The sequence below is a fragment of the Gobio gobio genome, assembly GCF_949357685.1.
Source record: "Gobio gobio genome assembly, chromosome: 10".
In the NCBI taxonomy this organism is placed as follows: Eukaryota; Metazoa; Chordata; class Actinopteri; order Cypriniformes; family Gobionidae; genus Gobio; species Gobio gobio.
The window spans coordinates 36,203,369-36,217,859 of NC_137116.1; the positions used below are offsets into that span (position 1 = coordinate 36,203,369).

At 38.5% G+C, this 14,491-nt stretch overlaps 1 protein-coding gene across 1 annotated transcript in view; it reads left to right on the top strand.

The window, feature by feature from the left end:
* Positions 1–6,022: 6,022 nt before the first annotated feature.
* LOC307132778 (P2X purinoceptor 4-like) overlaps positions 6,023–14,491 on the top strand; it is a gene marked incomplete at its 5' end in the record, with an annotated part of 88,415 nt that continues 79,946 nt past the window's right edge. Inside the window, one exon of the mRNA XM_079827328.1 lies at positions 6,023–6,141. Within this exon, the coding sequence (XP_079683454.1) occupies positions 6,023–6,141 (119 nt within the window). The remainder of the gene's footprint in view (positions 6,142–14,491) is intronic.

The window sequence follows — 14,491 nt, forward strand, 5'->3', positions numbered from 1 at the left end:
TCCAATTGCAAGGCATAAACAGGTTTGCGTGGATATGTACATAAATGTGGTTTCTGTGAGAGAACAAATAAGGATGGTAAATATACATACACAGTTAAGAACTGTATAACTATACTTATAAGTTACATTTGTATAATGTAACCGTAAACCAGAGCTTATTGTACCATATATAGGCGCTAAATGCAGCTGCATTAAAAGGAGCGGAGCTGCCGCTGCTGCTGCTAACAAGCGGTGTCCGGTTACAAAAGTGTGTGCTCCGCTTTAACGTTAGCACTGCAGTGCGCTCTGTATAACAATTGTTAATATGCCGATCAGACCTGATACATATTTCCATCAACATACATTACAAGCAAATATTTTCTATAAACGAATAAACATTGTTGATAACAAAATAACTGAATGATTATTCAAATAGGTGAGCATTACGCTATTGTATGTTGACACAAAAATACTTCTGAGGTGACATCAACTGAATTACGCGATGACACACTCTGAAACACATCTACAATGACAATAACTATTATTACTTACGGAGTTATTAACGCACCGAAATACCACACAAGGAAAAACAGACTTTTGAGGAATAAACAAGCCAGGAAAACTCTGTATAACTGTTACTGGAGCTGCTGAGATGAAAACGCGAAGGGCGAAGCTTGAATTTACGGGTATGTCCCTCTTTGGCTAATGTACTTTCAAGATGGAGGGGCAACATGGCGGCCACCGTTAGATCCCATTACCTTATGTATTTTCAATGGCATATTATAAACTTACGAGAATACTTTATTACTTGAAAGAAGTAAATATACATTTATGAGCACATATATTTTTGAAAGAACTAAGTGTTTTTAGCTGAGAATAGACTAAAAAAGTTACACAGTGTAGCTTTAACAAAAAATAAATAAATAACTTTAAAGTGCTCTCTAGTGGTGCTTTATAAAACAACATTTACCAAAAGAGCCAACTGCAGCAATACTTCTTCAGGGTTCTCACAGGTTTCCTCTCCTGGCCTTTTTGCCAGAAAAGTCATCTATGACATCATCATATGACAACTGATTTGAAACCACATTGTTGATGCTGATAATGCCAAGTCCACTGAGACGTTCTTGCATCATTGTGGTTTTCAAGTATGTTTTAATAAGTTTGATATTAGAAAAGCTTATCTCAGCTGAAGCTACCAGGAGAGTGGCTGAGATTCTAAGGACAACCCACATGTTGGGGTCTATAAAGTTATCTATTTAACCGTTAAACTTTAACGTGTTAGCTTTATAGTGCATGCGCACAATTCATTCATTCAGTGTTTTCTTCACACAGTCTTACCTCTGGCTTTTTCACAGTTTTCGTTTTTTTCTTCCTTGCGCACCAGATAATTTATGAGGTCGTTTTGATATGTCGCCACTTCGCCCCTCGCTGACAGCACGCGCACACATCCAGCACAAGCCATTATTAAACAGAAAGTAAACAAATCGGCACACAGGGCCTGGGTCTCACCTCGCTCCGGCCATCCTTCAGGTAATACAAATTATTAATACTAATTCGAAGTTTAGTTTGCTAAAGATATCAGCAGTTTGGTTATGGTTATGTTTTTTTTGTTTTATCCCTTGGCATCTTTAGCGCCCCCTAGCGAGATTGCGCCCTTAGCATTTGCCTATACTGCCTATACTATATTGTAGCCGATCACACACATGTTGAGCGCATGAAAGCAGTGATCTCATCATTGCAACTCGTAAACACGTCACTGATGAACTCTCGCTGTTTGATTGACAGCTCCAGCACGCGCTGCTCGAACGATTGCAAAGGGAGCTTTCTTTGATCACTTTCTTTATAGAATTTAATCGCTGTTAAATAACAGATTATTCCTACTAAGAGAAACAACGCAAGTTGATGTTTAGTCACTGATCTGATTTACTGACACACAGACAAAGAACATCTGACTACATGAATCATCACATTTCAGATCAGGCATTAGTATGAACACAGTTACTTACATGTTGCAATACTGTTGAACCCAATCACTGCACAATATTTTGTAATCCTCAATGGCACGTTTATTGCTTTGTAGCTTGATGGTTTAACACTAGGCCTATGTTACATGCGCGAATCGGTGGGAGGGGCTAATCAGGCAGTGATGAAGTAGGCGTTGATCTTCTTCTGCAGAGGCGGTGCTTCACCACACGATGACGTCAAGGTGTGGCACATTCTGAGATCCATCGTTTGCTGGGCCTGGTGTCTATAAAAGCTTTTCTTTGACAAGAAACTTTTCAGCTCTGAAACTTAGAGGATTTTCATATTACCATGACCTTTTATCAAAAGCTCAAGGGAAAGTTGATTTCTCAATTCATGACCCCTTTAAAGGATTTGAAAATAGTTTATTCAGCAAAGGCACGTTAAATTGATGCGACAGTGAAAACATATATAATGTTATAAAAGATTTCTGTCTTCTTTCCACAAAAATATTAAGCAGTAGGAACTGTTTTCAACGTTAAAATAATAAGAAATATTTCTAGAGCACTAAATTAGCATATTAAAATGATTTCTGAAGGATCATGTGACACCAGCTTCATCATTACATGTATAAATTTAATTTTAAAATTATTGTAAAAAAAAAAAAATATTGAAATAGAAAAATTCACATTATTACTGTTTATATACACTCACCTAAAGGATTATTAGGAACACCTGTTCAATTTCTCATTAATGCAATTATCTAATCAACCAATCACATGGCAGTTGCTTCAATGCATTTAGGGGTGTGGTCCTGGTCAAGACAATCTCCTGAACTACAAACTGAATGTCAGAATGGGAAAGAAAGGTGATTTAAGCAATTTTGAGCGTGGCATGGTTGTTGGTGCCAGACGGGCCGGTCTGAGTATTTCACAATCTGCTCAGTTACTGTGATTTTCACGCACAACCATTTCTAGGGTTTACAAAGAATGGTGTGAAAAGGGAAAAACATCCAGTATGCGGCAGTTCTGTGGGCGAAAATGCCTTGTTGATGCTAGAGGTCAGAGGAGAATGGGTTGACTGATTCAAGCTGATAGAAGAGCAACTTTGACTGAAATAACCACTCGTTACAACCGAGGTATGCAGCAAAGCATTTGTGAAGCCACAACACGCACAACCTTGAGGCGGATGGGCTACAACAGCAGAAGACCCCACCGGGTACCACTCATCTCCACTACAAATAGGAAAAAGAGGCTACAATTTGCACAAGCTCACCAAAATTGGACAGTTGAAGACTGGAAAAATGTTTCCTGGTCTGATGAGTCTCGATTTCTGTTGAGACATTCAGATGGTAGAGTCAGAATTTGGCGTAAACAGAATGAGAACATGGATCCATCATGCCTTGTTACCACTGTGCAGGCTGGTGGTGGTGGTGTAATGGTGTGGGGGATGTTTTCTTGGCACACTTTAGGCCCCTTAGTGCCAATTGGGGATCGTTTAAATGCCACGGCCTACCTGAGCATGTCCATCCCTTTATGACCACCATGTACCCATCCTCTGATGGCTACTTCCAGCAGGATAATGCACCATGTCACAAAGCTCGATTCATTTCAAATTGGTTTCTTGAACATGACAATGAGTTCACTGTACTAAAATGACCCCCACAGTCACCAGATCTCAACCCAATAGAGCATCTTTGGGATGTGGTGGAACGGGAGCTTCGTGCCCTGGATGTGCATCCCACAAATCTCCATCAACTGGAAGATGCTATCCTATCAATATGGGCCAACATTTCTAAAGAATGCTTTCAGCACCTTGTTGAATCAATGCCACGTAGAATTAAGGCAGTTCTGAAGGCAAAAGGGGGTCAAACACAGTATTAGTATGGTGTTCCTAATAATCCTTTAGGTTAGTGTATATATATACACACACACACACACACACTTTCCATAGGCGTAATGGTTTTAATACCGTACATACTGTATATTCTATCCCCCTACACTGCCCCTGCCCCTAAACCTACCCATCACAGGAGACATTATGCATTTTTACATTTTCAAAAAACATCACTTAGTCTGATTTATAGGATGTTTTCCTCATGGGGGCCTAAAAATGTCCCCACAAGGATGAGGATTTCGGATATTGCCATCTTTGTGGGGACATTTTGTCCCCATAATGTAGGGATTACCAGTCCCCACACACACACACACACACACACACACACACACACACACACACACACACACACACACTGGACGCCTGCCTTTACATGCACATGGACTTTAATGACATCCCATTCTCAATCTGTAGGGTTTAATATGGAGTTGGCCCACCATTTGCAGCTATAACAGCTTCAACTCTTCTGGGAAGGCTTTCCACAAGATTTAGGAGTGTGTTTATGGGATTTTTTTACCATTCTTCAAAAAGCGCATTTGTGAGATTGGGCACTGATGTTGGACGAGAAGGTCTGGCTCGCAGTCTCCAAAGATGTTCTATCTGGTTGAGGTCAGGACTCTGTGCAGGCCAGTCAAGTTCCTCCACACCAAACCCACTCATCCATGTCTTTATGGACCATGCTTTGTGCGCTGGTGCACAGTCATGTTGGAACAGGAAGGGGCCATCCCCAAACTGTTCCCACAAAGTTAGGAACATGAAATTGTATGCTGAAGCATTAAGAGTTCCTTTCACTGGAACTAAGGGGCCAACAAAAACCCGACACCATAATCCCCCTATTATTGCATTATTTATTATTTTATTTTAAGATTGTTTGGCAGGAATAATCATTGTATTTATGAGGTCTTTAAAAATGTTTTGTTTCATTTTGGGGCCACTGTGTGAAATGTAAATGTAATATATTAAAATAAGCTATAAATGAAATTAATACATTTTGCATCTTACATTTATTTAAATTTAAAGAAGCTGTCTGTAGGACTGTGGCCAAAACTGGTACTGCAATCACTTTCAAATTACTGTAGAGCGGTGTATCCCCTCTCCCCCTCCCCTGACTCGAGGTTGCCAGATAGGCTGCAGGATCCAGCAGGAAGGTAGGCTGCTACAAGGAGCTTTCAATGGCAAGTGACGAGTCGTACACAGTAAGTTTTTTTTCTTTCTGTTAATTATGTTTATGCTTCAAGAGCGATGTTTTGTGAAGTAATTATGAATCGAAAAATTTACTAATGGCGATTAGCCAAATATAATCGTAAATATGAACGCCCGTATGTGACAGAATTCCCACATGAAAAAATACTATAGTAAAATTACAGCAAAGCTAAATAACATTAGCAATGGTCATACAGGTCCACTTACAGCATGTTTTGTCCACTATATATGCGAAGAAAGATTGAGGAATATTTTTTACCGAGGTAACGTTAGGCTACTGTCTTAAATACTTTTTCACATTGCCATAATAGGCGTGCTAATGTTGTTTTCCTCAGCGTCCCAGCATAATGACAGAGAAACGGGCTCTGATAATGCATTACAAATGTTTGCAATGACGACTCGCCGTTTTTATTTACCAAACAATTCCTTAACGTTACCTTTTCAATTCAGTGACCCACCTCCTCCATCTGCGCTAACCTAACGTTACTTTGCACGAACATGCATAACTTTGTTCGACTGTCATGAATATTTGAAATGTCCATTTACATTAAGTACAAGTTAGCCAAACATAGATCTGTCCAGGAGAAAATTAGATATTAGAAAATTAGTCATTTTAAAATGACAATATCTTGGCCGGGCAACCGTTGTCAGTGATATAAGTATTTGAAATTAACATGATTTCTTAATGTCTAGTGACATATCAGGGCCATTTTACGATTAATTGAAATACATTTCTTACATACAGTTCCTTTAAAATGTACAGTTTGAATATGAGAATGAAATTGGAGAATGTATTTAACTGCGGCATAATTCCAAAATGAAAATGGATATGAACAATACATTTGTCTCAGTGAAAAGTCTTTCTCCGTCCCAAGAAAGAGTGTAACTGGCTTCCTGAAAACCATGTGACCTTGTTCTGCTCGAGCACAGCTGCACAGCTGCACTCCGCAGTCATTCTTCCCGTGTTTACCAATTAACCACCATGTCTTGCACACTGCTGAACCTCTGTGAATATGACACAAAAAAACTTGTCAAAATCAAGAGCGTCAAACTTGGGTCGCTGAAATGGACCTTAAACGGACTGATCTTGATGTTCATTTTGTAAGTGTTTCTTTCTCAGCTGTTTTTCATGTTTGTTGCCTCCGCATCATTTAATAACGAGCTTATTCATGTACATTCAGTGATTTTCAGGCAATTTTACTCAATAAAATTGAGGCAACTATTTGCATCAGCTTTTTTAGTATTTTAAACTCATTTTATTTGTGTTTATCCTATTAGATTTTTCATGTTTTCAACTTGGACTCTCTTAAGTAAAGGAAACTCAATTTTATCAATTTACAAATTATAGTTTTAAGTTTATCCTATTACACTGTAAAACATTTCTCCAATTAAACATTTTCTAGTGACTGGTCACATATAAATGTTTTAGTTGGCCAAATTGAATTTCTGTTAATTCAATTCAATTCATAGAAATTAAATTTGGCCAACTGAAAAATGTGACCAGTCACTAGAAAATTTTTAATTGGAGAGGCCTGGCGAAATTTTTTACAGTGTTGGTAAATTAAATTTTTCCATTGGCTCAACATATTATTTCTAATTGAGCCCATGTTAACAAACTGTTGCCACAATGGATAAAATTCAATTCACAGAAATTCAATTTGGCCAATACAAAAATTTAGATGTGATCAGTCACTAGAAAATTTTGAATTGGAGAGGCCTTACATTTTTTACAGTGTAGACTTTACATGTTTGCAACTTGGACTCTCTTAAGTAATGGCAACTCAATTTGATCAATTTACAAACTATAGTTTTAAGTTTATCCAACATAAACTTTTAAGTAATATTTACAAATGTCTCCTGGTAAGCCACACATTAAAGGGCATATTGCAGGTTAGAGACTCCAGTGAGTCAATGTATAGAAAAATAATGTAGGAACTAGATTTTCTTTAAAATATACTTTAAAATACAATATTAAGGCTTTTGGAGTCGTTTTTGTGAGAAAATTTTACTTACTCCCTTACGAAAAAGTGTGAGACTGTATTCATTTGTGTTAATGTACATACTTTGTATTCATTAATGTAAACACGACGGCAAAGAAGCATCGCGTGTGGATGTTTATTCATCCTTAGGCAAGCTACACACGAGCCGCGCCGAAAGCACATGCTAGAAATAGAACTGATGCGACACGCAAGAGTGTTGGAAGCGTTTCCAGGCAAAATAGAATAGGAAAAGCTGTTTGTCATTTTGACACGAATACATATTAATAAATGACATTTTTATGTGTGAAAGTCTCTAGGTTTTGACATAAATGCAGATATAATTGTAATTAAAAAAAATGTATATAATATCGATTTTCAAATATTGCATCTGCCAATGCAGAACAAAATATTTTGTAGCCTATTCGGCCGTCAATACTGCCGAGTGCTGACGTTGTCTTTGCTGTATCAGTAGGCTATATATTTATATAAATATTTATTTATATATTTTATGTTTAACATGAAGTATAGGCCTTCCACTACGTCACCCAGCAGCAGCGGCGCCGCGTCAGACACGCTTCTGGTGTGCAAAGACACAGAAAACGCCACGCTTGCAGTGTGTAGCCGGTCTACAGATAGAAAACGCCACGCTCACGTCACGCAGCCAGTGTGTAGCCGGCCTTACATGAGTATAACAATGTTTGACTCCATCATATCGCCGGGATGATAATCCTCTGGTCTAAAGCACTATACACACCACTGTGTGTTTTGAAGCAGATGCGCGAAGGGAAGTCCCGTTTATCTACTAAATTTGTGCTCTTATGTCTTTTTAAAACATTTTAAATCCTGCACTACCTTTTCATATGGTATTTTCATACAAGGTTATTGTATTAATCTCGAAAAAAATTTAACCTGCAATATGCCCTTTAAGTTACTTTTTTCCAAGCTACATTTTTAAAGGGGTCATGAACTGGCTTTTTTCATTTTTTTATACTCTTGTCTGAGGTCAACTTATTGCGTTTGCGTGGTTTTTACATTCAAAAACATCATAATGAATTAGTAATAGGCTACTTTCTGACCTGGTTTTGAGGCTCTCTCAAGACACGCTCAGTTTTGATGGGCATGCCACACTGAAGACTTGGAAGTAAACGCCCACGACTAGGATTGGATACGATTTGCATATTTAATGAGCTTCTGCTCTCTCTGTCATGTGGCAATCGGCAACCGGAAGAATCACCCAGCCCACAGCCAGGGCTTGCAAAATGTCTTTATCAAACAAACAGAAATGATTCATCTCTCATCCACCGGAATGTTATTTTTTTATATACTTGGCCCGCCCGATCGATGAATATAACCGCGAACTGTACACACACACCCTTCAAATATCGAGTCAAGAGAGTGAACAACGCACATCAAGACCGTACATCAAGTAATGCACCAAGAACACCACAAATAAAGTATTCTCCAGCCTGTGACAGCGTTCCAAACCTCATGTTGTTCCTTTGTTCATCTTCGGAACACAAATGAAGATATTTCTGAAGAAATCCGAGAGCTCTCTGACCCCTCCATAGACAGCTTTTTAATTAACACTTTCAAGGTCCAGAAAGGTACACTGTAAAAATTTCCAGGATTTTACAATATTTAAAGGGTTAGTTCACCCAAAAATGAAAATTCTGTCATTAATTACTTACCCTCATGTCGTTCGACACCCATAAGACCTCCGTTCGTCTTCGGAACACAAATGAAGATATTTTAGTTGAAATCTGATGGCTCTAAAAGGCCTCCATTGGCACAATGCACGGTTCACTCTCAAGACCCTTAAAAGGTACTAAAGACGTCGTTACAAAGTCCATCTCACTACAGTGGTTCTAAAATAACTTTATGAATCGGCGAGAATAGTTTTTGTGTGCAAAAAAACCCTTAATAACGACTTATGTAGTGATGACGATTTCAAAACACGGCCTCATGAAGCTTCGAAGCGTTATGAATCAGTGAGTCGAATGAGCAGTTTGGATCGCCAAATTTCAGCAGTTTGGCGGTTTGACACGCGATCCGAATCATGATTCGACTCACTGATTCATAACGCTTCGAAGCTTCATGATTCGTGTTTTGAAATCGTCATCACTATATAAGTCGTTATTTAGGAGTTTTTTTGCGCACAAAAACTATTCTCGCCGATTCATAAAGTTATTGTAGAACCACTGTAGTGAGATGGACTTTGTAACGACGTCTTTAGTACCTTTTAAGGGTCTTGAGAGTGAACCATGCATTGTGCCAATGGAGGCCTTTCAGAGCCATCAGATTTCAACTAAATTTTGTGTAAACATTTGTGTTCCGAAGACGAACGGAGGTCTTACGGGTGTCGAACGACATGAGGGTAAGTAATTAATGACATAATTTTCATTTTTGGGTGAACTAACCCTTTAACAGTAATATTTCACAGTAAATTACATTATTATCACTTCACAGGCTTTAACTGTGATATTCACAATATAATGCCGTAATCATAATTTTACTGTGAAAATAATGCAGGCGGGGCCATTACAGGAAACTACTGTAAATTTCAAATAGGCTTTTTCGGGCTGCGTCATCTGAGCTCTCTCGTCTCCTCCATGGTCTCATTTGGCTTCAGCAGCGGTAAGTGTTTAAATGTCAAACTTTCTCATTTTTTTATATGATAGTGCATGTTATTTAAAAGTATCAACCAAATTAGCGTTAATTGTAGGTTCTGTTGTTATGTGTATGTTTTTGTAGCTGGAGCAAGCTCGCGTAGGTTTGAGCGCGCTAATTTGAATGAACAGACGTTGGTTGTAACGTTACGTTAGTGTTAATAACTGTACCGTATTAAGTTAGTAACTTTGAGACATTAGTAACACCGTAGAGAATTTAACTTTAGCTTTGCTTTATGCTTTTCTTACTTTAACAGCGTTCTCTTTCCCCACAGCATTTTTCTGCGGTGACCACTGGGGAATAAAGTTGTACGGTAAGCTGTGGCCTTAACGTAGGCATTATTTATGTGTTATTATCAACCAGATAAATTATAGTGTCGTGTATTAGGGCAAAGGTAGAGTAAATTTATCTGAAATGAGTAATGTTAGCTGGGCTTCTTCGTCATTTTCTCCCCTGCTGTGTGTGCGCGCGATGCGGAGCAGCCGTTGCAGGGCTCGGCTGTCAATCATGACGTGAAACTCGGTTTTTATAGCATCAAATAACTCATTAAAACCAAACTTATCAGAAAAACGAACACTTGAACATACATCAGTGTGATAAGAGCTACCTAAATAACAGAAACCATCTTTGGGAAGATTTTATTTGACTTATTTTATTTTATTACACACTGAGTAGGTAGGTAATTTAGTAGATGTAAGACATGATCACAATCTAAACTTTACCAAATGTATACAGCCTAATCTAAGATTAATCGATGGGGGCAAGGGATGATTTGTGTGCAAATTTTGACACTGTACCATAAATACAGATGATTAACAGTTGAGTCTTATTCTACTCTTATTCTATTTATATATTATTTTTTGCAGCCTTGTGCCACAGCCACTAACGTTGAAGGACTGTGACGTTATCAAGCACCCCTCACTTGACTGTCCAAGGTAATTTTGATGTCATCCTCATTTTTTATGTATTTTCAAATGTCAAAGTCATCCACAGATTTGTTAGCAGTTTCATGTGGGAACTAGGGATGCACCGAAATGAAAATTCTTGGCCAAAACCGAAAAAGAGGAAACAAAGGCCGAAAACCGAAACCGAAACGCCGAAAGAAATTATGCCAATTATTAGTATCATTGCATCTATGAATATGACTGTGTACTAACTTTACTAAAATCAAGGCATTGCAATTGCATAAATTAATATTAAAATTTCAAAGAATAAATCAATTACAAATTATGCCAATATTTATTTAGCACATTGCAACAATGCACAGTATAAAATAAAATTCAAACTAAAATGTTTAACTTGACCCCACTCAAGTGTACATTAAATAATAATGTACAGACCTACAGAAAGGTTTTAAAATTAAATGTTCTCTCATAAACACAAAGTGCATTTAGGTCTAGTGCATTTAAAAAAAAATTCTGTAGGACTACTACAAGAAAGTGCATTCAGAACAAGTGCAACTTCTTAAAGATACAACTACTTTCTCTGTAGGCCTTCAACATAATAGTGTATCAAAGCAAAGACTGCCATAGCCCATATGTTAACTGTAGAATAGGGATAGTGGTACACAAAACTGACGGTTCGTTACGGGTTCAGTACAGCAGTTTTACAAAATGGCTTTTTATTTATTTGTATTGGTTTACTGAAAAAAAAGTATCTGTCCTTAAATAAATTATATTATAACTAAATGTTTATTGAAGATATTGCTGTAAACTATATAGGGAGCCCTTACTAGCACATTAATATTAAAACAGAGCCCAAACTATTAGCCTAAATTCAGTTGCTATTTTTTTTTAGGTCTAATAATCAACACTCAAATAACATAGTACGCAAACATGTAAACTTCACATAAGGGAGTATTTGCAATAACTTCTCAATCTAATTATAAAATATTTTTTTATCCAATTCGTTGTTGAAATATGATAATTTGTGTCTGTCATTTTCTTGACAGGTTTATTTAAACATACATGAAATAATCAAGAGATCATTAAAGCTACACTATGTAACTTTTCCGTCCACTAGAGGTCGCCTGTTCAAAACAAAGGCATAGTTTGATGACGCCACGTTTGAGCGCAGAATCTTGGGACATGTGGTCTTCACCCAGGGCTGGACTGGGGCTAAAATTCGGCCCTGGCAAATCCAGCCCATCCGGCCCATGAGTTCCTCTTGAATGTTTTAACTGGGGTTAGGGCCTTAAATTGGAGTAAATAAATAAATCTAGGACAGGGACAACTAATGATGGATATTATCGAATTTACTGCAAATGCAGATAACAAACGTAATATTGCGTTTGTCACACAGAAATGCACTTGACAGTAAACCACTGATTTTGAGCTAGGATACATTAAAGTGAATTTACTGCTTTTAAAATCTGTCATCATTTACTCACCCTCAAGTTGTTCCAAACCTGTATGAGTTTCTTTGTTCTGCTGAACACAAAAGAAGATATTTTGAAGAATGTTTGTAACAAAGCAGAGAGAGCAACCATTGACTACCATAGTATTTTTTTCCTACTATGGTAGTCAATGGTTGCTCTCTCTGCTTGGTTACAAACATTCTTCAAAATATCTTCTTTTGTGTTCAGCAGAACAAAGAAACTCATACAGGTTTGGAACAACTTGAGGGTGAGTAAATGATGACATCATTTTCATTTTTGGGTGAACTATCCCTTTAATGCATGGGATCCAGGCTTTAAAGCTGTTTTGTTGAATTATAATTTAATTACCCTACACTCTAAAAAAAAAATGGTTCTATATGGCACCAAAAATGGTTCTTGGCTCGTAATGATAGGGGAACCTTTTTTAGTGCTATATAGCACCAATTTTGGTGCTTCAGTGGTTCTTCAGCGGTTCTTCAGAGGGGCTATAATCAAAGAACCGCTGAAGAACCACTGAAGCACCAAAATTGGTGCTATATAGCACTAAAAAAGGTTCCCCTGTGATTATGAGGCAAGAACCATTTTTGGTGCCATATAGAACCTTTTTTTTAAGAGTGTAATGACATTTTAACTGAGTTTAACTGTAGGTCAGTTTCATTTAACTGTATGGGCATGGTAGTCACAGGTAAAATCATGCTCCTCATTACCATAGGTATATGGTTTCGAAAAGAAATAAATAAATAATAATAAACTATTGACTTTGGTTGTGCTAGAGTGACAAGTTTGTAGTTGTGTGTATTGCTGTTTTCCAATTTACCTTGTGATGTATTTACATGGTCGCGGCTGTTTTTAGCTGATTCACCACAGAACCTTTAATGTTCCCATATCACACGATTGTATAAAACAACATTCGGAGTCAAAGTGCCGGTTCATCACTTCATAGAGCAGCAGAAACGCAGCGCACGTTCGTCGGCGGCAGCGCTGTTGCGCGGATATTTGCCTTTTGCAGTTTCATGCGCCCAAATTTTTAAACAGCGCCTAATATGGACACAGTCTATGGAGGAGGGAAGGTCTCTCTCGCTTTGGCCTGTCAATTCAGAAAACAAACCAATGGGACGCTGTCCCTGCATGATGGGCCAGTCCGTGGCAAAAAAACCTTGTATCGGCCCCAAAGTGCGTCGGCCCACCGGGAAAATGCCCGGTATGCCAGATTACCAGTCCAGCCCTGTCTTCACCTCACAGCCGGTGGAAAAGAGTCAGGATAGGACTCGGGCAGAAATCATGTTCATGGATGCGATTATTAACGTTACTGTAGTCTGAAGCAGAGCAGGACCGAGTGTTGTGGAGCTGAGCAAGGCCGCAGGAGCGATTGAAGAGCGGGACTGTTATTATGGCATAGTCGCCGGCGGGACTTTTATTATGACACGGTTGCCGGCGCCGCTTCCTCTTTTCCAGTCATGAGTATGAGGTAACGCTAGGGCTGTATGATTAATCGAAAAATAACCGAAACCGACATTCAGAACCTCTAACCGACGTATTTTTCCCATGTCGGTTATTTCGGTTTTCACGTGACTCCGCCCCGTCAGTCACATCAAGTGCAGTTTGCAGGCATACAGAGATGCAGGAGCGGTTATCTGTGTTTATAGATCCCCAGAATCACTATAGTAACTGCATGTTTTACACAGTTTATACAGGTCAGTTAATTGCTGTTCTTATAGCCTACGCGCTGACACACACACACACACACACACACACACCGACGGCGCGCGCAAGCCCCGAAGCAGCTTTCACTTTCGTGCTCATAAAGTTTGTCAAGTAGGCGTTTAAAGGCTTACCAGTTTCAACATTTAAAGCGATTGTGCACTATTCAAAAACAACAATACGGAAAACTTCTCCGTTCAGTGCTCAGCTTCTTTCTGTGACACAGAGCCGTGTCGCGTCTCTGATAATGCGCGCGCGCGCCCTGAAGGCAGATCTTTCACCTGCGTCCTCAGCTTGTCATTTGTATGTGGTTTAAGTTTAAGTCTACCTTTATTAGTAGAAAATATTTACAGTACAAACCTTATCAGTTAACTTACTCAAAACCTTATGAGGGCAAAAAAAAAAAGAGAGCAAAATAATCGTTCATTAATCGTAATTGAGGTCAAATGTTCAATTAATCGAGGTTTTTATTTTTGGTCAAATCGTTACAGCCCTAGGTAACGCAACTCTGTTTATCGTATCAGATATATCTGAGTGTGTTGAAAAGGAAGTTATGACGTTCGCTCGGCGGCTGCTATGACACTTGTTCACACTGCAGTGAGAGTAAAGTGTTTCACTAAATAAAACCGGAAACCGAGGGTGACGCAGATGACGCAATTGACAGGCGACTCCCTCAAACGCATAGCTCACACGTCCCGGTTCCTTGGTTAAAATAGCAATTTCTCAC